General features: G+C 39.8%; 1 protein-coding gene across 1 annotated transcript in view; it reads right to left on the bottom strand.

Moving 5' to 3' along the window:
* Positions 1-26,985, bottom strand: part of WDFY4 (WDFY family member 4) — a 135,141-nt gene that overhangs the window by 52,083 nt on the left and 56,073 nt on the right. Inside the window, exons 31-40 of the mRNA XM_034415593.2 lie at positions 26,739-26,864; positions 25,424-25,585; positions 17,153-17,260; positions 16,499-16,619; positions 15,540-15,700; positions 11,096-11,325; positions 9,345-9,454; positions 8,492-8,683; positions 7,899-7,999; positions 1,111-1,188 (exon numbers count right to left, since the gene is read on the bottom strand). Coding sequence (XP_034271484.2) covers positions 1,111-1,188; positions 7,899-7,999; positions 8,492-8,683; positions 9,345-9,454; positions 11,096-11,325; positions 15,540-15,700; positions 16,499-16,619; positions 17,153-17,260; positions 25,424-25,585; positions 26,739-26,864 — 1,389 coding nt within the window. The remainder of the gene's footprint in view (positions 1-1,110; positions 1,189-7,898; positions 8,000-8,491; positions 8,684-9,344; positions 9,455-11,095; positions 11,326-15,539; positions 15,701-16,498; positions 16,620-17,152; positions 17,261-25,423; positions 25,586-26,738; positions 26,865-26,985) is intronic.

Below are 26,985 nucleotides of genomic sequence, written 5' to 3' on the forward strand. Positions count from 1 at the left end.
AGCTCCAGGTGGTGCTCCAAGTGCCCCTCCTCCCCCTCCTCCACTTTTTCTCCTCAAGAGGCAGGTTGGGCTGAGAGGAAAACTCAAAATCACCCTGTAGCTAAGGATGGACTCGGACATCGCTTTTCCTGCCTCTAGCCCAGCAGCCTTAACCACACGGCCCCTAGGGTGGAATTCTTTCCATGAGAAGGCAGGAACTGACCCTTCCTTTGGGACCGAGAGAGGCCTATTGCTTTTGAAGGATTATCAGGACCCATAAACTGCCCTTGATTTTATTTAAATTCAACTAAAACTAAATAAATTGAAAGTAGTAGAGATGACTGCATTTAGTACTTTGCTCTACAAAACTTCACCCAGGCAGAATGGGACATCGAGCGTGTCAAATCCTCTTAGCTCATTCAGTGAGGAAGTACTTTTTCCTGTAGTTACTTTGAGAGCAATAACTCCATCACTTCACTCTATTTTAAGCAGATAAATATTAAATCCCCTACTAGAAGCAAATTCAGGTAGTGACTGCTGCTATCTCACTGTTATAAAAGTGTCACAGAGAAGCAAATGCAGATATTAATGCATTTGGGGACCCAAAGGTTTGCAGAAACAAAATTAAAATAGTATTTTGTAAAAGAGAGGAATACAATGGGAAGAAAGTCACAGAAGGACAAATGAGCATGGAATAGATCACCGACTCAGTGATTGGCTGAAACCTTGATCAGAAGACCAGCTGTTGGCAGGGTAATTGCACTGCAAAAAGTTCTGCTTCACCCCTTAAATCTCTGTCTGCAAGTGAAACAAAGTCACTCAAAATGAAGAGGAATCTTCCTGCTTAGATAATGTTTGCTTTACAAAAGACCAGGAAGAGAATAAGGATTCAGGGGAATTTGTTGCATGACAACTCCATTGAATGAGCGTAATAATGATTTTAGAACTATGAGTTCTTTTCTCAATCTTACTGTTTTCTTTACTTCTCCATTTTTACTAACGTAAATTTCTCAGAGTCTCGCGATGGTTGCAGGTATAAATGCAATCAATGTAATCAATCAACCAATAAAACAATCTCCTCTCCTTTCTTTGATGCGTCCAACCATGTTTTGTGACTTTTTCGTTTCTTACCTCAACGTGATCCTTGCATAAAACCGCATAGAGTTCTTGTCCAGTTCTCCTGCATTTTTCTAAATATAATGTAAAATCCTGATTTAAAACAAAAAATATTAATAAATTGATGTCTGTAACAAAACACTTGTGCTTTACATTTGATGAGTAAAATTTAAACTAGTTTTAATAGAATAAAATAGAATTCTTTATTGGCCAAGTGTGATTGGACACACATGGAAGATACGTTCATCAAGAATCATAAAGTACAACACTTAATGATAGTCATAGGGTACAAATAAGCAATCAGGAAATAATCTCAATAGAAATCGTAAGGATACAAATAACAAAGTTACAGTTATACAGTCATAAGTGGAAGGAGAAGGGTGGTGGGAACGATGAGATTAATAGTAGTGCAGACAGTAAATAGTTCGACAGTGTTGAGGGAATTATGTGTTTAGCAGAGTGATGGCATTAGGGAAAAACCTGTTCTTGTGTCTAGTTGTTCTGGTGTTCAGTGTTCTACAGTGTCATTTTGAGGGTACAAGTTGAAACAGTTTATGTCCAGAATGTGAGGGGTCTGTAAATATTTTCACAGTTCCCTTTTTGACTCGTGCAGTATACAGGTCCTCAATGGAAGGCAGGTTGGTTTTTCTGCAGTTCTAATGATCCTCTGAAGTCTGTGTCTGTTGTGTTGGGTTGCAGAACCAAACCAGACAGTTATAGAGGTGCAGATGACAGACTCAATAATTCCTCTGTAGAACTGGATCAGCAGCTCCTTGGGCAGTTTGAGCTTTCTGAGTTGGCGCAGAAAGAACATTCTTTGTTGTGCTTTTTCGATGACGTTTTTGATATTAGCTCCCCATTTTAGATCTTGCGATATGGTAGAACCTAGAAATTTGAAAGTCTCTACTGTTGATACTGTGTTGTCTAGTATTGTGAGAGGTGGAAGTATGGAAGGGTTTCTCCTAAAGTCTACCACCATTTCTACAGTTTTGAGTGTGTTCAGTTCCAGATTGTTCCGGTCGCATGAGGCTAGTTGTTCAACCTCCCGTCTGTATGCAGATTCATTATTGTCTTGAATGAGACCGATCACTGTTGTGTCATCTGCGAACTTCAGTAGTTTAACAGATGGATCGTTAGAGATGCAGTCATTGGTATACAGAGAGAAGAGAAGTGGGGAGAGCACACAGCCTTGGGGGGCCCTTTGCTAATTGTACAGGTATCTGATGTGATTCTGCTTAGCTTCACCTGCTGCTTCCTGTTTGTTAGGAAGCTTATGATCCACTTACAAGTGTGTTCAGGTACTTGTAGCTGGTTTACCTTAGTTAGAAGAGTGTCTGGAATGATGGTATTGAATGCTGAACTAAAGTCTACAAAGAGGACCCATGAGTAGGTCTTTGGAGATTCAAGATGTTGTAGGATGTAGTGCAGAGCCATATTAACAGCATCATCTGTTCATCTATTTGCTCAGTATGCAAACTGCAAGGGGTCTAACAGCAGATCCATGATGGTTTTCAAGTGGGACAGCACTAGTCTTTCAAAGGTTTTCATGACTACAGATGTTAGAGCAACTGGTCTGTAGTCATTCAGTTCCTTGATGGTGGGCTTCTTCAGCACTGGGATGATAGTAGAGCGTTTGAAGCAAGAAGGAACATAACACATCTCTAGCTATTTATTGAAGATACGGGTGAAGATGGAGGCCAATTGGTCAGCACAGACTTTTAAGCAAGAAGGAGTTATCTTGTCTGGGCCTGGAGCTTTTCCTGGCTTTTGTCTGTGAAATAGGTCTTGCACTTCCTTTTCTGTGATCACTAGGGGTTGTAAACTCAATGGGATGGGGTCAGTTGTAAGAGGCTTGGCTGTTGTTGGTGTGTCTGAGATGGGGGTTGTGGAGATAGGTGGCTATAGTTTCCTTTCAAACCTGCAGTAAAACATGTTCAGGTCATCTGCCAGTTGTTGATTTCCTTCAGCCTGAGAAGGAGGTTTGCTGTAGCTGGTGATATTTTTCAGTTTTCCACTTGTTTGCTGGTTCATTTGTTGAGAACTGATTCTTACCTTTTCAGAGTAGCTTCTTTTTGCTGCTCTGATCTCTCATTAATACATTTCTAGCCTGATTGTACAGCATTTTTATCACTTTTTCTGTAGGCTTCCTCTTTGGAATGACGTAGCTGCTTATGTTTAGCTGTGAACCAAGATTTGTTGTTACTGTATATTTGCAAGTTCCTGGTCGGTACACATAGGTCTTCACAGAAGCTGACATATGATATTACAGTATCTGTGAGTTCATCCAGGTCTGCAGAGATATCTTCAAAAATATTCCAATCAGTGCAGTCAAAGCAAGCCTGTAGCTTTAACTTTGCCTCCTCAGTCCAAGTCTTCACTGATTTAATTGTTGGTTTTGTGGTTTCAAGTCTTTGCCTGTAAGCAGGTACAAGGTGAATCATGCAATAATCAGAGTGTCCTACAGCTGCTCGTGGTAAAGACCGATAAGCATCTTTTAGTGTTGTGTAGCAATGGTCTAAAGTATTCTTGCCTCTAGTGGGACAATTGACATGCTGAAAGTATTTTGGTAGCTCTTTCCTTAAGTTTGCCTTGTTTAGATCTCCCAAAATAATGGCCAGTGAATTGGGGTATTTGGCTTCAGCCTCCATAATTTGGTCAGCTAGAGTTCGTAATGCCTTGTTTACACAGGCTTGTGGTGGGACATAAACAGCAATTAGAAGAAATGAGGAAAATTCACGAGGCGAATAATATGGTTTGCAGTTGATAATTAATGTCTCTAGGTTTTCGTCATAGAATTTATACATTATAGTTATATCCTGAGACCAGCTGTTGTTGATGTATAAGCATAAGCCGCCTCCCTTCTTTTTTACAGAAGTTTCCATGAAATTGTGCTAAGGAGTCTTGAGGTGAGAATCTTGCAATCTTTTCTGTCAAAGACCAACCTTTTGAAGGCCCCCAACCTTGACAGTCTGGGAGAACCGGTCATTTAACAAGGGGGGGGGGAGCTGTGCTTCCAAGACAGTGATGGCACAGATAGAAAAGAAAAAGAAAAGAAAAGAAAAGAAAAAAGATCAAAGAAGGGGAGGGGAAATAAAGAAGACCAGAAGGTAGAAAATGAAAAAAAGGAAGAAAGAAAAAGGATAACAGATAACAGAGTTGGAGGACTTGTAGCCCTGCTCAGGAATGAGACCCTATAGCATTTCATAGAAATGGCTGTCCAATCTCTTTTTTCAAACCTCCAGTGACGGAGCACCCACAACTTCTGCAGGCAGGCCCTTCCACCAGTTGATGGTTAAGTAGAATCGGGAAAGAGGCAGAACCAAAGAAAGAGGAACTAAGACTGCCAGAAGATGGGGCTGAAAGGTGGCAGCAGGAACCCAAATTCAAGATGGCAGCATTAGCATATTAGCATATTTCAGCAAGAATAGAATGTAAAAAAAGTAGAAAGAATTTGTTCCACAGCAGTGTCAAATTTTGAGATCCATGCCAGGATATAATAAAGCAACTGGCATAGTTCTTTGGCTTCCAAGATTTGCAGCAGAAGGAACAAATGTTCTCTTTTTGTTGAAGAAATGAAAATGCAATGATATCCTTAGTGTTATTGGTGGCACTCTGTGGTCTGATCTAAGCTCTGGTAATGCAAATAGAAAAGCTCTTCCTGCATTGACAAAAATCACCCAGATTTACCAGCAAATCAGCAGTTTTAAAGAAATGTCATTTCTACTCTGGCTGAGAACTACGGTAGATATCAAAAAAGACATTCATGTTGCAGTGGGAAAAAAGTTAATATACATCATTACAAGCAAATTGTCTGGTTGCACTGAAAGAAAAAATGGGTTGCCATGAGCAGTTCTGAAATGAATATCAGAATCAAAAGTCCCCCTGTGTATTTAATAGCATGCTAATTTACATTTTAATTACTTCCCAAGAAATCAAAGCATTTGTTGACAGTGGAACATAATGTCAGCTTCATAGAGCACTGTCGGTAGATGCTTAATGAATTTAATTAGATAATCAGTGGTGTTAATTATCTTTCTATTATGAAGATAAAGATGTTACACAAATGATTAGCAGAAATATAATTAATTATAAATTTGCTTGTTTGGTCTCTTGAAATCGAAATAATACACATGGCATTATGATAAGAGATTTGAAAAGGATATTGACATTGTGCACTCCACATACTGGTGAAGCACCGGCTGTGAAAAGGATGACAGGCAAAACTCACATCTGGACGGATAACTTCCTAAAGCAGCCACTGGAAATTCTTGTGAGCTCAGAACAATCGACTTTTACCAAATACGTCTAGGAAGGCACTACACATATGTCACAGAAGCATTATGTGCTTCCTTCAAAATGCAGTACACAACAGTCACAGACACCATATTTTGGCCAAGCCAAACCAAGCCAAATAAATGAGTTGCAGGTAGATGTGACTGTGAATTGTGTTGCCTCAACTTCCTTTGATCTATCTGGGTCAAATAGACCCAGGGGAGACTTGCCCAACTATGACATTCAGGCAGCCTTTCACTAGGTGTTGTGTTAAAAAGCAAAGGGATGGACATAAATATTAAGGCAGACACCTAAAAACATGTATGCAGAAGAAATGGTTAAAAGTTATGACGTCTTTGCAACTCAGCAGAAAATTATTAGCTATATGTACAAGAACATCTGCTTAGATTGTAAAAACAACTATTTCCCCTTTTCAGTTTGGGGAAATCAATACGGTTTGTTTTTAAAGGTAAATTTGGACATTTTGCTCTTTGAAGTCCATGTTTCTGTTTGCCAGAGGGGAGAATAGCTGAATGTTTGAGCTGTAAGAAAATACTCCATGTTGAGGGTTGTACTAGTGAACGAAGAAACTTTATGAAAATTTCTCCTGGGGGCAAATTATTTCCACATTGGGAGGGAGAAGGTGTGATTCAGACATGTCAGTGGAAAGGCCTTTCTTTCTTCTGAGAGGAAACCCTTCGGGGAAGCTTTTGGTCCAAAGTGAGGGAAGGTCATGGCAAAGTCATGTCTTTTGGCCAGAAAGAGGCAAAGCCAAAAGGAAAACCTCCAGTTGAAAGCAGAAACATGGTTTTAGGGCAAGACCACTTCCAACCCCTCCAGTTGAAAAGTCAGATGTGAGGCCACATCTGCTCAGCCTTGGATACAAACCGATTCGTTCTTCAGGGTCAGATATTTTCAAATATCTTCTAATTAAAAGATCCATATATTGATTTTAATAAAGGGTTATCTCTTTTTAAAAAACACGATTTTATGGCTACTATGGCTGACTTCCCTCTATGTTGGTCCCCTGAGATCTATTCCAGGGGATGCCTAACAAAGGCACGGGTGGCCAAAAGGCACCAAACCTCTAATTGGGAATGTTTCTGGAATAGGATCAACGATACTTGCTTGGATTAAGAAAAATATGAAAAGGCAATAAACTTGGCCATGGATTTTGTAGGAGTGGCCCTGTCTTACCGCTCAGTTGCTGTACAGTTCCTAGCCCTGGAAGTCAGCCTCTGACCTCTGTCTGCCTGGATCTCTATCATCTGCTTCCTCTCCCCACTGTCTCCATACGGACCGAGTTTGGGGAAGCAAAGTAGCAGGTGACAAGGCCCTCCAAAGACCCTTGGCAGCACGCCAGGTTAATTTCCTAAAAGAAGCTTTGGCCAGGGCTGATCTGCTAAGGCTCCAAAAAGGCTCAGATCTTCCTCCTGTCTTCCTCTCTGTACCTGGCTTGCTTATTATTGCCAATGTCCTTTAGTGAGAAGGCCGAGTGGGAAAACAAAACAATCTAGGAGGGAGCGGAAATATAAATCATCCGCACTGTGGATTTCTTTTCTTTCCAAGGTGCACAGAAAAAAAAACCTCTCGGGTGCCCCAGAGCTATAAAGAATATATCCTTCTGTCTGTCTCTGGATCCGGAAGTCCCAGAGATCTCCTATCAGTCATTTAGCCAGCTGTACACTAATTTCCTTGAAAAGCACGGGGAAAAAATATAATTGCCTGGAGCAGAAAGTGAGCCAAGAGTTGGAGGCTCAGTTGCATGTCACACTATAGGGAAGCGTCTATCAGATCTTGAAGCGTCAGTTGCTGACATTACCGAAAACAACACAAAATGAGTAATGTTCCCCTGTAATCCGGCTTCTCCTTTAATTACAAGCCTCTTCTTTTTAGAAAAGAAAGACAGAAGATGCAGAAACCTCAATTTCATGCACTTGTGCCTGAATAATGCGTCTACTCAGCCTTTTCCAGATGGCATCTTTTCCTACTACGAGAACTAATGATGTGGGCACATTTAGGGAAAAACCAATAATAGTCTTTAACCTTCAACAGCAAATACAAGTTGTACAAAATGTTCCTTGGGATACATTAACAAATATCAATTACTTTGCTCACTGATGTGTAATCAGCTGTAATAATCAAAATTAATTTTAAGAAATAATTAAACAGACCCCAAGGCAAATAGATGGGGCCAGCATTGAACAGTAACGTGCATTCCCATCACACCTGGAAAGAAGTTACTTAGGCTGAATCTCTTTCTCAGCCAACAAAAGCAGCTATGAAACCAGCCTTGAGTTTGTTCATCAACCCTTTGCTGTACTTTGCACTCCCGGGAAGGAAAAAAGGTTATTTGGGCCACATTGCATGTCAGCAAGTAGAGCAGGACTAGGACTTCAAGTCGGGAAGCTCAAGATATTATCGTGCACTCTTTTGTGTGTGTGTGTGTGTGTGTGTGTGTGTGCTTTTTTTGGCATCTGAGGTTCCCACAGGGATTTGGAAAGGCAGTTTACGCCAGTTTTGTGTATCACCTGTTTCAGGTTCCTGCCGGGAGTCAGGCTCTCATTCAAAGGACTCGTCTTGCTGGATGCATCGATGAGAATTTTGCTCTGGGAGTTTTTCTTTTCTGATGCTGGAAGCACAGAGAGGAAAGGAGCAACAAACGCAGTTAATGTTTTGTTGTGCCGCTTTAGGTGCCACACAACCTCTATTCCTGACCATCTATGCCACCTCAATGTTATCCCTCAAAGGGCCCAGCCTTAGCAAGGCCCAGGGCAAAGCTGGCATCACAGCCGGTGGCTGCCAGTTGCGTTTTCCTCTGCCCTGGATATTTGTTTTTCCAAATAGCAATCTATAAGACTCATTCTGCTGTCTAGCAAGATTGTGTCCATTGTGTCCAGCTATATGGTGTTTCGGACATCTCTGAACCCCATCTGTCTTCCCCAGTTATAGTCCACCAAATGAATTAAGAAGCTTAGATCATGATGGGACCTGTCAACCTCTCACTCGGTAGCATGAATCATGGTTAATAATAGTTCCTGAGCAGACCCATCTCCCCAAAGGCCAAGGGCCGTGCGGTGAAACCACTTCCGTTAAAGACTTCATATACTTTGAGAGCAGAGACCTAGAAAGGCCTGCCAGGTCTTCCTCATGACCTCTTCCCAAAGAGGAGCTACATCAGCCATCTTCATTGTCTCTTCTCCATCGCCTTTCTCTTTAAATAAAGAGGTTTTATATGCATCCTCTAAATCCTTTCTTCTCCTAGAAAGAAGCCGGAGCCAGATTTCCTCAGCTGCCCTCTGGATCTCTTGCTGAACTGGAAATAATAAAATGCAAGCATGTTTTGGTGTGGAAGTATTATATCAACAAAAGGGCCATCATGCATCACTTCCAGATTCAAGGGTCTGCAAAGGTAAGTCAGATCAGTAGCTTTGCGGATATTTACTGAAACCAGGGCCCTTCTATCCTTAAAGCAAAATCACTCACAGCACTCCAGATTTTGATACTGCCTGTGCAGAATGTATGTAGAAATCAGAGCAGATGGCCCATATCTCTCCATGTATCTCATGTAACATTGTCTGTTTTTGTTCCCAGGCAATAAATTGTAAACAATTTGGGTGACAAGGTTTCTATATCGACATTACAAAATGCACCCGTGTTTTAAAGAGTCTACAGTAGGTGAGTGTTGAGCTTAATTCCTTAGTACAAAAGTCATAATCTGTGTGGGCTGCATTGGCCTGGATGTAATTTCTGTTGCTTGAAAGCCATTAATTCAGCACTGCATATTTCTTTTAGTGTAGAAGATCCAGATGAAACACTGTCCTTTCCTTGCGAGCTGTTGAGACTAGTTCTATAGACTCTTGGAAGTGGGTAGATTTTGAGAGCAAAGCAGGACATCTACAATAGCCTTCTCCTTTTCTTCTCTTGATCAGCCCCTATTCCATCCCTTTTTTCCACACCCATCATGTCATGTTTACCATCCTTCAGGGCAGAAAGATCACCGATCCTCTCCTCCTCTTTTCTCAGGCCAAGAAAAATAAGGCAACCCGAAGCTGGCATCCATTTTGCCTCACCACTTTCATGATAGCTGTAACACAGAAAATAAACAAACCTCTGGCTAAAATATAAGCAGCTTCATTAAGACCACCATCTGAGCAAAAAAGGTGGGCTGTGGATTATTTCATGCAACTTAATCCTAATATATTTATTTTTAAAGAACTTTTAAAAATACATGCTTATTTTTAAGAACTCTAATAACCAAGAACAACAACTAAAAGACAAATTGCTTCAATATCTGCTATTTGGGGATTTACTTTGGCCAAACACAGCATTTCAAGGTAAAAGAAGTGTCTGTCTCTATGTCCCTAAGATGGATTCCATTTAGGGGTCCATTTTTTCCTTTATCTTTATTCTTTTCTTTACACTAGATGTGGTGCTATTGTTCCACCAATGGGGGATTGATTCCTCCAAGCTGAAGAAGCTTTCCAAATCTAAATGGAAACAGCCTCTGGGTTCTTCTTGAAGGCAAAACGGCCTTTTACCTAGCTAGCAAAATTCTTCGTTGCCAGGTGTATTATTTCATCTTTTGGACTTTCCTTCTGATGCCACAGGAGAATGCAAACTTCCGATAAAACTCTCCTGCCCAAGACCAAATAGAGTTCTTAAGACTTTGCAAAGAAATGGCAAACTGGTCCAGTAAACTATCCAAGAATCAAAACCAGAATAAAGCAAGAGACAATTGGGGTCAAGAAATGTGCCACACTTGTGGTCTGACAGTAAGTAGGTGATGCTATTTATTCACCAAGAATAATCACAGATTTACTGAAAGTTTGCTCTCTCGTGATGTGGACTTCATAGTTCCATACACATGATGTTGGAATACCCCCTCCCAATTCAGGAACATCAAAAACGTCTTCCCCAGATTTGAAATAAGCTTTAAAGGTGAGCGGCATCTCTCTGAAACATGACTAGAAACAAACTGTTCCTTATGGAAGTCACTGTAACTCAGGGACATATCCAGCATATTTGTTCCTATGTTCTAGATTAAACTCCTGGAGTTTCTTCAAGATCAAATCTACACTGGAATAAAATTAAGATATGGTTGGAAGAAATGATACAACAACGTATTGATTAAAACCAGAGCTGTTCCTACTGGGTATCCTTCCAGAGAAAATTAGCAAAGAAAATATTTATTTGATTATACATGTAATAATAGCTGCAAGGATTGTTTTTGCACAAAATTGGAAAGCAGAGAAAATATCTTTAGAAGGAGAAGTAATAAAAAATTTTTTAGACTGTGCAGAAATGAATATATTAACTTTGATGATCAAAGAAAGAGAGGATTTAGAATATTTTAAGATATGGGATCAATTTTACCATTGATTAGAAAAGAGATATAGATAAGCAAACTAATAGTTATGTAAGAAATACTGTATTTTTGGAGAAATGCTGTAATGGATTTGGTGAAAATGAAGACAGAAAAAACAACAAAAAGATGAAGCCAGGGAGAAAACATATCGCATGGAAGGAATGACTGATGTATTAAATGTTTGTTTGTGTATAAAATTAAAAAAAAAAGATCAAATCTACACTGATCATACTGACATAATTCAACAAGTACCATTGAAATGCATGCCCCTGAGGAAACGTATTGTCTCTGAAAAAAGTTTCTGTAAATTTCTGTTCCCTTGCCTAACAGTTCTGCCAGAATAAGAAAACACTGCCGTACCTGATAGATTTCAGTTGTGATAGGCAATACAAAAAGCTTGTGATGAAATCCAGGCTAGAATTGTGTACTGCAAAGATGACATCCCATTGCATCTGAAGAGTCTGTAGAACTTCTAGAAGACTTTGGGACCCAGAAGAAGAATTTGATAAATAGTACAAGATGCTGTGGTTCAAACAGTTGTACAAGTTGCTCATAATTGACTCTTTGTGGAGAAAAAGCTTTCTTGTTACCTGTTAAAAAACAGTCAAGAGGCTCAGAATGCATGTATTTAGGGATAAGACTCAAAATGTCCATGAAAATATGAAAAGTAGAACTAAGGTTCTCCAACTAAGGTTCTCCAGCACCTTAGGACATGCCTTCCACCGAACTTTGACAAATATCAGTTTGCATACAGGGGGAATAGGTTGACAGATGATGCCACAGTTACTGATTTACATTCTGTAGCGAACCATCTGGAGAAACCCGGGAACTATGTCAGGATCCTTTTCATAGACTATAGCTCGGCCTTCAACACCATTCTGCTGAGCATCCTTATCGAAAAGCTGACTGAGTTGGATTTTCCCTCTTCCATCTGTGACTGGATCAAACCCTTTCTGAGGGATCAGCCACAAACAGTGAGGGTTGGGTCTGTTATATCCACCCCCTGAAGCTTAGCACTGGCTCCCCACAGGGCTGTGTGCTCAGTCCCTACTTGTATTCACTGTACACACATGATTGTGTACCGTCAGACCCATCTATTGTGATCATTAAGTTCGCAGATGACACCACTATCCTGGATCTTATTACAGGTGGAGACGAAACAGCGTACAGGAGGGAGGTTCAAAAACAATCCACATGGTGCTTAAAAAATAACCTGCACCTGAACATCAGCAAGACCAAGGAGATGGTGTTGGACTTCTGGAGGAAGAGAGAGGAACCTTCCCCACTTTACATTGAGGGGGTGAGGGCTGTATAGAGAGAGTCTCCTCCTTTAAATTCCTGGGAGTTCATCTCAGCGAAGATCTCACCTGGAAAAACAACACGATCCAGGTGGCCAGTAAGGTCCAACAGAGACTCCATTTCCTTAGGGTCTTGTGTAAAAACAGGGTGGAACAACAACTGATGATCTCCTTTTACCGGTCCACCATAGAAAGCGTCCTCACTTATTGCATCACAGTATAGCATGCTGGTCTGACAGCCGCGGATAAAAAAACACTACAGAGGGTGGTGAGCAGTGGTGGGTTGCTCCCGGTTCGCACCAGTTCCCACGAGCCGGTAGCGGTGACGATATGATGTCACCGAAGCGGTTCTCCACCCCCCCGCCCCTCCACCCACCCCCCACGTTATTCTTACCCTTTATTTGGCCCCACTCCCAATCTATTGCTGCCTCCTGAGTCCCAGCTGATGGCTAGAAGGAAAAAAACTGTTTAAACTCTTGCCGCGGGGCTTCAAAGGGCCGCCCTACAGCTGATCAGTGTTAAAAGAAAACAAATGAGTTGCTATGCTAGGGAAAAAATAAAACTGAAAGTAAAGCAGGCTCTGCTGCAATGGGACGAAATGAGGCAGGGAGAGATTTCTTTTTCTTCACCAAAAAAGGTAGGTGCAAACAATGGGAAATTTAGGGCAAAAGAGGAGAGTTCAAGATTTTAAAACACAAAAGAAAAAAAGCTCTATTTAACTAGGGAATTGTAATAATTGAGATACTATTAATTGTATATTGTGTTGAAAGCAGAAATGGTTAAGTTGTGGTTTGGAGGAATATATGGGGGAAATTATTTGGTTTATTATTATTGGTAAATATAATTAATTGATTTGTAAGAAATTGGATTGCATGGAAATAATTCGAATATTCATGTTCATATTGATTAATATACAAAAAAGATAGTTATATAACTAATTGATTTATATTAAAATGTTGAATTTATATTAAACAACTGTAATATTACATAATTAACCAATGTGAGGATGGATATAAAAATAGATGACAATGGGAAGGGGTATAATATAGAATAGAAGGGGAAAATTGAATTTGATTAAGATTAGAGATGAGGATGAAGGGTAATATTGGTTTTTTAAAAAAACAGATGAGGAATAAATATGGCAAAAAGGAAATATAAAAATTGTAAATTTAATTGAACTGACTAAACACTGTTTAAATTTGTGAACCGGCCAAATACTCTGTTCAAAGAAAATACATTGTATGTTTGTATGTGTGTTTCTAATTATTGCTATTTATTCATATTTGTTCTCTTTTATTCTTTAAAGTTTAACAATTCATTCTTTATCTTAATATCTTTATATTTGTTTGGGGTTGGCTTTCTTCCCTTTCATCTTTTTTATTGTACAGCAATCTTTCTCCTCAAACCTACCACCTCTATCTTTTCTTTCTTTCTTACTTTCTCTTCCCCCCCCCTCTTCTTCTCCTCCCTACTTCCTCTTCCTTTCTCCTTCTCCTCCTGTCTTCCTCCCTCTCTTCCCCTCACTCCTACTCTAATTTCCCTTCCCTTCCTTCCTCCCTTCTCTTCCTTCCCTCTCTTCTCCTTCCTTCATCCCTCTCTATTGCTGTATCCTTTTGTGCATATGGATTACTCAGAGGGCTGAAAAAGTTATTTTTGACTGGTCCTTGCACTTTTGACCAGTCCTCGAACTTACGACTGTCCTCACATTTTATGTTTTTCGCCCTATCTTGTCACCATGGTGAAGAGAAGCAGTTGTGAAATGAGTGACATGGTTATTAAGAATGCTGCACGGGCATAAATCTGAGGATGGTCATAAGTGTGAGGACCAGTCAAAAGATTCAAGGTGTTAGTTATCACCTTTAAAGCGCTCCATGGCTTAGGATCTGGGTACCTACGAGACCGTCTTTTGCCACCAATAGCCTCCCACCGACCAGTTCGTTCTCACAGGGAGGGACTACTCAGGGTACCGTCAGTCAAATTATGCCGACTGGCGACTCCCAGGGGGAGGGCCTTCTCTGTGGGGGCTCCAACCCTTTGGAATGAACTGCCCCCGGAGATACGGAATATCCCTGATCTCCGTGCTTTCCGCCGTGCCCTCAAAACCCTGATGTTCCAACAAGCGGGGCTAAACATACAAGCATGCGAATGATTTTTTAAATGTTATCTAATTCTGGGTTTTATTTAATTGACCAAATTAAGTGGCAATTTTAATTAGCAATTTTGTGGTGTTTGTGTGTCTATGTTTTTCTTGACTGTACACCGCCTTGAGTCCTACGGGAGAAAGGCGGTATAGAAATATAATAAATAAATAAATAAATAAATAAATAAATAAATAAATAAATAAATAAATAAATAAATAAATAAATAAATAAATAAATAAATGTGCGAGGACCTGTCAGAAATGACTTTTTTCAGCCCTCTGAGTAGTCCCTACACACATAGCCATGGCCATCCGGCCACATGACCAGCTAGCCACGCCCACCTAGTCACATGACCTCCAAGCCACGCCCACAAAATAAGCCACGCCCACAGAACCGGTAGTAAAAAAACTTAGAACCCACCCTTGGTGGTGAGCACAGCACAAAACATTGTGGGCTGTCTCGATACCACTAGATGAGATTGCTAGGGCTCGCTGCCTTAGAAGAGTGAGGAAAATTCTCAGGGACAACTCTCACCCTGGTCACCACTTCTTTATCCTCCTACCAACGGGAAGGAGATATAGAAGTATAGCCAGCTGCACAAACAGGTTGAAGAACAGTTTTTATCCGTGGGCTGTCAGACTCCTGAATGAGAAATAACATCATAACTACGTAGTATGATGGACTGCAGGGCCGGCACAATGTGTAACATGTTCACACTGGTGCAATAGGACAGGGTGTTTTGTTAATATGATTTATTAGGTTAGGGATTTTCTGTCTTCACTGTGAGTTGCATTGTGTTGGGGGGGTGCACTGAGGGAGCTCAATCAATCTCATTGTACATATGTTGTGCACTGACAATAAAGATTTGAAATTGAAATAAAGATTTTAAAAATTATGCATCCAGATTTGCAACAAAATGTTGCAGAACAAGGAGTCTATTCTGCTTTTTGAGGAATTTGTTTTTGCTTGTTCTTACAGACATTCAGCCACATGCAAATACAAATGAAAATGTTTCTTTTTGCTCTGTTGTTTTTAAATTGTGGCATGTGAGATTGTGCACTGAAACGCGTATCCAATAATTATTCTTAAATGTCCTTTTGCCTTGTGCAAAATTTTCTATAATCCAACTACTTTCCTTCTCCAATAAGCTTGAGCATGTGTGAGCATTCAAGCTGTCAATCCCCTCACAATGAAAATTAAATCCATTTTAAAGAGAATTTAGGGTAATTATTTGTTGTCACAGAAGTAGCATCTCTGGGGTGGAAACCATCCCTAATAAGCTTACAGCGGCATCGCTTGGTGCATCTGCTGTTATCTAGAAATGGCTGAGAATGGCACCTGGGGAGGAGGGGGAGGAGCCCTTACCAGTTGCACTTGCTCTGCGATGAAAAGGATGGTCTTCCTGGGCTCTGTGACCAACACTCCCTCGTGAAGTTTGCTTACCAGCTTCTGAGTAAAATAGCAAACATTTACTAGAAAATAAGGCAGACTGGCAGATTCCAAAACGCTCCTGGTATCACCATTTCCTGCAAGGGGGAAGAGAAGGTTGAACTTCTAAAATGCGATTAAGAACAAGGAAATCTCTGCAGATTTTTTTCTGATAAAATATTATGTGGTGTCTTCTTAATTTTTGTTTTTCTAAAATTATTGAAACAATATTCAATTTTAAAGAAATATAGAAAAGAGACCACCCCAAACAAAATAAAATACAAACTAACAAAGAAAAAAGAGAAAAGCGTTACCTTGTATTTTATATTTATTGTTACTATATTATATATACTAATAAATATACTGTACTGCTAAATCTAGTATATAAAATAAAATATAAACATCAGTCCTTATACTCGGCAATCAAGCAGTCTAAACTATTAGAAAAATGTACACCTTCAGTGAAGAAACTTTCATTTCTAAAAATAATGTTTTGATTAAGAAGCTATTACGTCATTTATGAGTAAGCAAGGTATCAATAGCTTCCTTCTGTCTAAGCTCCACTGTACTTTGTCAAAGACACAAGTGGTCAAGAACGCATAACGCACAAGGTTCAAAGGAGTGGGGGCGGGACCCTTTGACCTCTGACCCACCCTGCCCACTGCTTAACACAGGGATCCAGATTGGGGCAGGGGGACATTACAGACAGCCTACCCTTAGAACATATGGCTAAATTGCAACTTCCAACACTTAGCATGGCTGTTTGCACAAAAAAAAAAAAAAGAAAAAATGCTGGGATCTGTAGTTCAGCAATACCTGCAGGGACCTCACGGTACGTTCTGTGTGTTTCAGGTAGATTCAGGTAGAAAGAGGGCTGAACCGCAAGTGACACTCACCTGTTAAACTGGAGGTTTCCTTGTAATTTTGACCAAGGTTGTAGACAATCTCTATCATGGAAAGCAATAGCTCTGTCTGGAAGCACATCTTTTGCTCAATAGCAGCATTCTCTGGAGAGGCCTGTATTGCGATCATAGATAAGCGATGGACTCTTATTGGTTAGTGTTATTAGCACACAGCAACAACCGCACACACACCCCACCAACCCCATGTTCTTAGGAAGCTTACATTAGAGTGAAAACATTTTCAGAGAATGTTTTAAAAGAATGAGAGAATAAGAATAGGACAACAGTTTCCAGAAGCAGGCCTTTTCCTCAGTAAAAAGTGGGTGGTAATACTCTTAATACTCTACAGTTCACTATCAAGGCTGTAGTGTGGCACAGAGAGCCATACTTGTACATCGTAAAATCCCTAAGGAAATGAACCTTGCAAAATCTTGCAAAGACTCTGGAATGCATGGGACCTACAGCAAAAGGTGAGCTAAAGCATCCGCTTCCCCTCTGTTTTATCAAACTTTTCTACTTGCAGAGTTTTCCTAAGTAACAATGCAAATAACAAGGGACAGGATGTGTCCGTGGCAAGTCACGGATAATCCTGAACCCTCCTCCCTCCATCTCATCCCGCAACTGAAGGGGCAGACAAACGCATCAGACCTCAAGCATGAACTCCAGGGGGTGCCAACTTTTGTCCCTCCAGTCCAGCAGCATTATTCCCATCAGGAGAACTTGAACCAAGTCCCAAATTTCTTTCCTGGCTGGAGGCTGAAACCAAGAATCACAAAGGCCGGCATGGTTAGTTCCCTGGGAGGAGGCAACGGGACGGGACCCGCTCCCTCTGCTCTCGTGGAAGAAAAGGAAAACATCAGCAACCCCAGCATGGGACCGGCAGGTTGTGCTGTATTTCCACACTAATATTTTATCCCCCATAAGGAAAAAATAGATCAACAACTGGAATATCAACATAAAACCACAAATAAGACAGATTGCTAAAACGTAATAAAGCAGCAGTCGTGATGTTAGATGAAATTGCATACGGAAAATGAGCAATGGCAGAAATAAAGGATGCCATAAATTAAAAGCCCTTTGAAACCATTTCTGGTGGGAAAGAGACAAAGATGGGTTTTGCCAACAAGAATGCCCCACAGCCCCACTCTGTAAGCGAGCTCATGCTTTGCGGGAAAATCCAGATGCCCCTTCCCCAGCTAGCACTTTGGACTCGCTCAGAATTGTTTTTCCAGGCTCAAAGAGCACATTAGGACCTTCCTTCTCACTCAGTTAATGTTCCCATAGTCGGATGGCTGCGTGGAAAGCAATTGCAAGAGCAAGGGAGTCCTTACTGAGCAGTGGCCAGCATTGATGACGTACGTGTTCCCTTTTTGTCCTCCCCACTTCCTCCCATTATTTAAATAATAACAAAATCATCATCATCACTATCATCATCATCTAGTTTCCTGATTTCTGAAATGGCTTTACACTTTTCGGGTTGTAGCTACAAACTATTATTCCAAGAATCTGCTTCTCTCTTTTAGAAATTCTGAGCACACGTTGTTTGTAGTGTGGCTTCCTGGCATTTCCCACCCGGGGGTTTAAATTAAGGGCTGCTTGTAGAGTGAGAGATGAATGCGTGGGCAACTTTCTTCCCTGAGGCAGGAAGAGAGGCAGGTAAGAAGGACAACATGTAGCTGATCAAAAATGAGCATTTCCCTATATATTAGAAATAGTCTTATAATGTCTAGATCATTTATATGCTGCCTAAAAAGTACAGCCCAGGCTTAGGTGCAGAGTTAGACCAAGCACAGTTGAAAGTAGGAATCATTTATTGATTAATTTTATAGTCTGTCTTTTCTTTCAAACTGATTCTCAAGAAAGCAGTTCTTTCATTTGCCTTTTGACTGACAAAAGACTTCAGTTCAATTGGGATTATTGCAGGGGTGAAATGCTCCCGGTTCGGACCGGCTCGGGCGAGTAGGTAGCGATGGCGGCGGGCAGTTCAGAGAACCAGTAGCAAAAATCCCTCCCCCTCCCCCTCTCAGCTTGCTTACCTTAGCTGTTGGTTGCAACGCCTTGCTGTAATCCCTGCAATCCATTGCATCAGCAAGCAAATGAATCTCCTTGCCTGCAATCAAGCAGGCAGGGAGTTGTGGACTTCAACTCCCAGAATTCCTCAGCCAGCAAAGCAAAGCTGACTGAGGAATTCTGGGAGTTGAAGTCTACAAGTCTTAAAGTTGCCAAGGTTGGAGACCCCTGTTTTATTGGGTAAGTTTTTCCCCCCTTTGGGAGCTTTAAAAAAATAACTATTTAACTAAATAGTTATAACTATTTTTTATTTTAATTGGGGTTTTTTTTTAGTTGTTCTTTTTTTAGACCTAGCCATTTAAAGTTTAGGAAGTTTTAAATTTAGCTGCTTTTATATAAAAATAAAAATAAATTAAAATAAAATAATATTTGTGCAGCTTTCTGAGATTTAGTGTGTTTCTGTAGTGTTTCACTCTAACTACACAAACACACAAAATCTCACAAGCTGTATGTGGAATTTTGTGTGTATAAAGTGTGAAAGTTTGTTTTTTGGGCTTTTTGTGGCTGTGTGAGGTTGCTGCTTGTTGCAGGGGCCATTTTGGGTCTAGCACAGCTGCTTTTACATTGTGGGTGAGCCAGTTGTGTTGTGTTGTATTGTGTTATGTGTGTGTAAAGTGTGAAAGTTGTTTTTTGGGGCTTTTTGTGGCTGTGTGAGGTTCCTGCTTGTTGCAGGGGCCATTTTGGGTCTAGCACAGCTGCTTTTATATTGTGGGTGAGTCAGTTGTGTTGTGCTGTGTTTTGTAGGTTAAAAAAGGGCAAAGAAGTGACATTGACTTGGCCACGCCCACCTGACCAACAAGCCACGCCCTCTCAGTCACCTTACCACCAAGCCCTGCCCACTAATTAAGCCATGCCCACAGAACCGGTAGCAAAAAAATTTAGATTTCACCCCTAGATTATTGTCAGAATATTCATGACTGGGAAGACATGGTAACAAGGTCAGCCAATGAATAGGCATAGCAACTAAGTCAGCCAATTGGCAGCTGAGACAGACTGGAGCCAGGGCGTGTCCTTGTCTGCAGTTTCTGAGTCTGTAAAAAGAAACTGAAAGCAGTGTCTGTAAACTTGTCTGCTTACCTGAGCTGAAATGAAACTGTGAATCTGCTGTTGGTATTGTATATATATATTCTTGTATATAAAGAAGTTAATGAATCCTGCTGAATCAGTTTATCTGTATGTGCTTCTGGATTTGATTTTTGCAACAAACTGACAATTATTCATCCATTTGTTTTCTGTCATCTAATTGTCTGGTACGATTTGAATATCATCCCTGAATGTCAAATTTCAGATTCAGCCATAAGAGGAATATTGTCTGGATCTTAGATTTATCCAATAAAAAAAAATCAGGAATTCAAATTCCTCAATATAGAAATAAAATTAATGAAATAAATAAATAATAAATAAAGATCTTGTCTTCAGGAGGAACCGGAAGTGTCACGGCGAGACTGGCTGGAAAATAACGTGCTCTGACAAGGCTCGTGAAAATCCGGCCAGACAAACCGCTGTCGGGGTCTTCGGACTGGAACCGTCTTGGAGGGACAGCGAAGAAGGAGAGGTGCCTCGGATGACCAAGAGGAACAGGCAAGTTCCTCAAAGGGTCGGAGGCAGCTCTCTGAACCGGCGGTGGGGGCGGCAGCCATTGAAACAACCTCTCTGAAGCTGGGGGAACTGGACTAAGATTTGTGCAGGAGCGATGATTGAATGGAGTATTGTTACCAAGTGAGTGATTGGCCAACTCACAGGTAAAAAGAATTTTTTAAAAAAAGCTTTAAAGAAGGTCCTGGCATGGAAATAAGTGGCTAATTGGCACTTGGGAATTTTAATTGGAAAAAGAAGAACAAAGAGGAAGTTAAAGGACTAAAGCCCAAAAAAAGAAAAAGGAAAAGGAAAAAAAAACCCTTCTACCTGGGGTTAAAATTGGATTTGGAGAAATTAAATGGAATTTGGACAAAATAAAAACAATAAAAGGAAAAGAAGGAGCCTGAGTGGCGTAGGAGGCTAATGCCTCCTACTAAGGCAGCATTTAACATCCAGCTGCCTGCAATTACTGCGAGTTCAATTCTCACCAGGCTCAAGGTCGACTCAGCCTTCCATCCTTTCTAAGGTGGGTAAAATGAGGACCCGGTTTGTGGGGGCAATAAGCTGACTTTGTATAAAAATATACAAAAGTATGAAGGCTATTGCTTAACACATTGTAAGCCGCCCTGAGTCTCCGGAGAAGGGCAGCATATAAAAATAAATAAAAATAAAAATAAAAAGAAATAAAAGAAATTGAAGAGAAAGTATTTTCTATGTGGATTTAAACATGCTACTTTGTTGTCTTGGGATTTGTGGATTGGAGAGAGACACCTGCTGGTGGAAAGAAAGCATTACAACAATTGCTTTGAAAATAAAAGGACTAAAGGATTTCGACTACTGTGATAAATTTTAAGGAGTATTTGTTTACTTTTAAACAGCTGGGTCTTGACTTTGAAAGGAGGTGAAAAAGAACAAAGTCTTAAAGTGGAATGGACTAGATAAATATTTGAACTGGATAATACTTGGAAATTTTAAAAAAAGAGAGACTACATGGACTTGAATCTTAATTAAACATAAAGCAAAAATTTTTTGAATTGACATATGGAATATGGAGCACTGGGAAGATTAGGAACTAATGGAGATGTTTAAAAATGTGTTTGAAGCATTTAGGGGTAATAAAGAAGCAAAAGCCTGATTAGAATATGCAAAAAAGGAAGAAGAGAATAAAAATGAGAAGCAAGAATAAAATGTTGAAGGGAAAATAAATGAAGGTAAAAAGATAATTACACTGGGATTGACAGTGGCGCAAAAAAATGGATGGGGGAATATCCCCCCCAAAAGAAGGGAAGAGATGGAAATGGGAAAAGACTGGGTAAAAACAGGGGGAGAATTATGAGGGTAATAGTCTTAATAGTTAGAGAAAGGATCCAGGGGAAAAGATACAATAAATATAAAAAGACAAAGAAAAAGAAGAAGATAAGAGAATGGGATAAAGGGGAAAAAATATTAAGAAGTGGAATCTTGGAGAGACCAAAAGAAAATGGTTAAAAGGGGAAGAATAATGGAGTGAAAAAAGGGAAATAAAGCATTTATTAGTTGAATTAAGGGAATTGTGTTAATAGTAGAAATTGTATGTAAGAAGTAAACAAGATGAATGATATTGTTAATTGTAAAATGGATCAGAATATGTAATATGAAATGTAATTTGGTTTAACTATGGAAATAATTGAAATTAAGATATAAAATTGAAATGTTAGTAAATGATGAAATAAAATAATTAATTGATGTTAGGATAAGAAATTAGGAAGTAAGAAGTGGAAGGTTAACTAAGTTAAAAGGTTTCAATGTAAAAATGGAATAAGATGAAATATATTGTTAACAATAAAAAAAGGTGATGGGGCTTCTGGTGGCTCCACGTTCCCCGAATGGACGCCCCTTTAGGAGCTCCAGCCCCGTGATTCTGTTTGCCGCTAGAACAGCGAAAATCAGCTCGAAACTCTCCCCCAGGGAAAAAGGGGGAGAAAAGAGCAGAAGGGTCTGGGTAGAGCTCCCCTAGACCCCCAGGCTTTTTTTTTTAAACCTGGGGTTTGCAGGGTGAGAGCTCCCTGAAAGCCCTTCAGTGCTCCGGATCCGGGACGATTCTGTTTTATACAGAACAAGGAGTCGCGACCACACCAGCAGTGCAATTTTAAGGACTATGAGAAAATTCGAATTTGGATGCTGGCAGAGCAAATCAGGAGAACAGAAAATGCAAGTATTAAACTTTAACTCCGTTTAAAAGAAAGAAAAAAGATGGCGCTTAAGGGCATTAAAATGAAACTTACAAGTGAAAGTGATCGTTAAAGCTGCAACATTGTAAAAGCTACCGGATTACGCGGCAAGAAAAAGATTTAAAGTGCTAGTGAAATGAAAAAGACTATGGTATTGACCTCAATTACTTTATACTTCTAAATTGTGTGGAAAATTATTGGATTTATTGACCTGATAGCTGAATAAACTTAAACTGGGAATTGAAATATGGCTGACATCAAGGATGGAGGATCATTACTATATGAGCCAGCAAATTCACAAGTTGTGACTGTAGAGGTTTTACAAGAACTTTTAAATTTCTATACCTCTGCTCTACTGGAATCAATTGAAAGGACTATTCAAAATTATAATCTGGAGAACAACAATGATTTGCTGGCTGGAAAAGAAGAAGAAAATCAAACTAATTTGTCTTTGGAGCAGGGAAAAGAGACTGTCAGGAACACAATGGAAGTTAGCACATTGAAAACAGAGGTTTTGGCAGAGGCTTCTATGCAGTTAACTGAAAAGCAGCAAATAGACTCTTTCCTGCAGACTGATAAATTTTATCGTGACAATTCTTGGTTTTATAGACAGAATCAATCTTTAAGAAAGGAAGTGACTGATTATATAAGCAGGAAGAGTCGAAATGGAGGTTTCAAAATGAAGGAGATAACTTTTAGGAGAGAGCGATTTTCAAAGATGCATCAGTCTCAAATCTACATTCAAAAATTTTCGAAAATAAAAGCAGGGGGAGGAGCAATGCTGAAGGAGAAAGTATTATTGAAGAAGAAGGATTGGAAAAAATATAGAAAGAAAGGAAGAATTGAAGATTAATTTCTTTTGGGGAGGATCTTAATAATAAATTTGAAAACTCTATTGAAATTAGCATTTTTTTTTAAGTTTAAGTAAAAATGTTTAACTAAAAATGGATAGCTTTTTAAAAAATGATTGTGGTATTAAAATGGTTAACTTTAAAGTTAATGGATAGTTTTCTGAAAGTTTTGAAATTGATATTTTGAAGAATGAATTTAAGAGTTAGAAATAACTAAACTCAATGGATTAATAGTATCTTTAAGGTTATATTCTGAAGAATATTTTATTGAAGTATTTTTTCTGAGAGGAAAAAAAAAGAATTTAATGAAGTATTAAAATGGTTAATTTAAAATTGAATGGATGCAAAATAATTTTTTCTTTTTTTTTCTTTTTCTTAAAAAGCCCTAGCCAGGCTGGCTTTATCCCACAGTTTTTGGTTAAATTTAATTGATTTTAATTGGGTTGTTTTAAATTGTGGCCAAAAATATTTAATTATTTTTAAACTGTTTTTAAATTTTGTATGTTCTGTTTTATTCTGGCTGTTCACCACCCTGAATCCTGCTGGAGAAGGGCGGTATACTAATTAAAACAAATAAATAAATAAAAAGATATGCTTTAAAGAAAGTTTTAAATTGTTTAAATTAGAATTTTAAAAGGGGAGGCTGATGAACAATTTTTAAAAGAGGAGTTAAAGAGGGTGAGGGAGTTTTGAATCTTGTAGCAAGTTAGTATATTTTAGCTTATGTTTAGTTTAATGCTATACCCTATTTTTGCTCTGGGAAGTCGTGGGGAGGGGTGGGGAGGGGGGGTTGAAGGTTGTGTGGGGATAAAATGGTTGTCTAATTTTTAATATAATTAAAAGATAGATTAAGGTATTAATAGAGAAGTAAGAAAAATGGGGGAAATGTTATAATAAAGGGAATGACAATATTAAGATATGATAAATATTGGAGGAGCAAAAAGAAGACTTAAAAGATGCATTCAGAAGATATATTGAATGATTGATTATGTATTGTTTGTTTGTTTGTTTATAAAATAAAAAAACTTTTTTATGAAAAAAAAATAAAATAAAAAAAGGTGATTGGGATTGTGAGAAACATATTTAATAAATAGAGAAAAAATCGGGGTTGCCCGGATATCATTTTGGCAAATATTGAATTGAAAATGAATACAACAATGGAGAGAGAATGGAAAGAGGAGTAGAGGGATAGAATGAGGGGAGAAGAAAAGAGCCTGCAGTACAGTGGACTAAAGCACTGTTATTAACATCAGCTGCCTGCAATTACTGCAAGTTCAAATCTCACCAGGCTCAAGATTGACTCAGCCTTCCATCCTTTCAAAGGTAGGTGAAATGAGGACCCAGATTGTGGGGGCAATAAACTGACTTTGTATAAATATACAAAAGTATGAAGGCTATTGCTTAACGCATTGTAAGCCGCCCTGAGTCTCCGGAGAAGGGTGGCATATAAATTAAAGCAAAGAAGAAGAAGAAGGAGGAGGAGGAGAAGGAGAAGGAGAAGGAGAAGGAGAAGGAGGAGAAGGAGAAGAAGGAGGAGGAGAAGGAGAAGGAGAAGGAGAAGAAAGAAAGGAGAGAGAGGAACAGAAGAAAGGGAAAAGGAGAGGAAGAAAGAGAGAGGAAATAAGAGTAGGAGAGAAGGTTAGGAAGGGAGGAAGGGAAAGGAGAGGAGAGGAGGAAAGAAAGTAGAAAAGGATAGAAGAAGGAAGGGAAGGGAAAGAGAGGAGAAGGAGAAGAAGGATTGTTGTAAAATAAGAGAGATGGAATGGTAGAAGGGCAACCCCGAGTATACTCAAACTTATTAGGATGAAGAACGAACTAATATGAAAGTTAAAAGAGAATATACATAATTAACAATGGATAAGATAAGATAACCAACTGAAATAATGTTAAGAAATTAGGATTTGAGGGTGGATGGTGATACTGTTTATATAATAAGTATAGAAGTATTAAGACAAGATAAAAAAAATAGGGAAAAAGAATTCTTTGGCAGAAGATATGATTCAGTCAATACTCTGTTCATAAAATATGTGTGTGAAAGAAAAAGCCAATAAAACTTGTTTGGGAAAAAAAAAAAATCCCGTCCGTCTCCATACCAACTCATGGTCTGTCCCGTCACTACAATTACCTTGACGCTGGCTGCTGGCTGAACCAGCCTATTGAACAGGACAGAAGGCAATCGGCCATCTGGACCGAAGAGCAACCCTTCCTACCTGGGGTGGCCCAGAGGGGAAGGCAGCCAAGGCCAGGGCTTGGAGGAAGGGAGAGCTGGACCAGAGGGGGTCCTGGGGGTATCTCTGGTACACCAGGTGGACGAAGTGAAGGACATCCTTTATGAAGCTGGTTTGCCAGGAATCCTCTCCCTCTGCGGGAATCTAAAGGGGAACATAAAGCTTAGTCATGAAGTTTCACCAAAAGCCATTCAATTATTTAGGTTTTACTTCGATTGAGAGAACAGAAAATAAATGAGGGGAACGTAAAAATAATAACAGAGAAAGAAAAGCTTGGACACTTTTGAAAAACTTCAGAAAGGCTTCCTGTCACTGAATTGAAAACTAGTTTGGCTGTTCTTTCTTTTTCCCTTTTTGAGGCAATTTGTCTTTCTTTTCTCATTCCTTATTTCCATCCTGTTTTTGGGATGTTTTTCCTCCTCCTTGTGCATACTTTGCTCCCTCCCTCTCCACCCTGTTTAGTTTTATTTCAACTGAATTTTTAAATTTGGAATCGTTATTATTTCAGTGCTTTATACTGCATTTTATTCAATATCAAGGATCACAAAGAGGTTTGGTTAAATAAAATAAACAAACTACAGTAGTGGTGAAATCCTCTCCAGGTTGCCACCAGTTTGCTGCCCGCGCATGCGTGGTGTGTGCCAAACACGTGCTGTGTGCACGCGTGCACGGCAGACAAAACTCATGCTGTACACGCATGCGCAGCATGCACCAAACACACGCTGCGCACACGCATGCACAGTGTGCACCAAATGCGTGCTTCACGTGGAAAAAGGAGCCTTCTGAAGGTAAGTAGAAAAGCAAGGGGGGGGCGGGGGAAACAGCTGTGCCACGTGATTTTGATTTGCTAGAAAACAGGATTTTCTGCTTTCTAGCAAATATAAATTGCACGGCACAGTTGATCGTCGGAAATACCGGTTCAGACGAGCCGGTAGCTTTTTTTTACTACCGGTTCACCTGAACCGGTGCGAACTGGTAGCATGTCATCCCTGAAACTACTGCATATAACTGAAACCCAGTTGACAAACAGGGATTGGCATCCTAAACAAATGTGCCCCCATCCAAATGCATTCTACATGGCAGAAGGTCAAGTCTGAGAGTGACCCTGCTGACCAGATTTCCTGTCTACTGGCATATTCTTTAACCCTTTTTCTTTTCTTTTGTTCTAAATTTTCAAAACAGCCTCAGCTCAGGTGTGTAAACAGAGACCAATCAGCCACTGGGGCTGCTTCATCCCTCCATTGTTGCCGAGTGGCTGTGGGGCTTCAGCCTGCAACATCCCCAGGACAGGACTCACCTGCCTGGTGAGGGACGAGACCATCTCCAGCAACAGAATGGCGGCCTCTGCACATAAGCCAGTTTTGACTACCATCTCTGTGTGATGGTGGCACAGCAGCCACTCGAATGTTGCACCCAAACCTGCCTGGAAAATGAACATCTCATGAAACTGCCGAAAGGATTAGCTTTACCACACTGCTAAATGACAATGCAGGATGTCCAGGTGGCTCCTCTTGAAACAATCAGGCCTGCGTTCAGCAATACCT

This window comes from Pantherophis guttatus, chromosome 5 (assembly GCF_059756535.1).
Source record: "Pantherophis guttatus breed Tessera chromosome 5, ASM5975653v1, whole genome shotgun sequence".
Taxonomy (NCBI): domain Eukaryota; kingdom Metazoa; phylum Chordata; class Lepidosauria; order Squamata; family Colubridae; genus Pantherophis; species Pantherophis guttatus.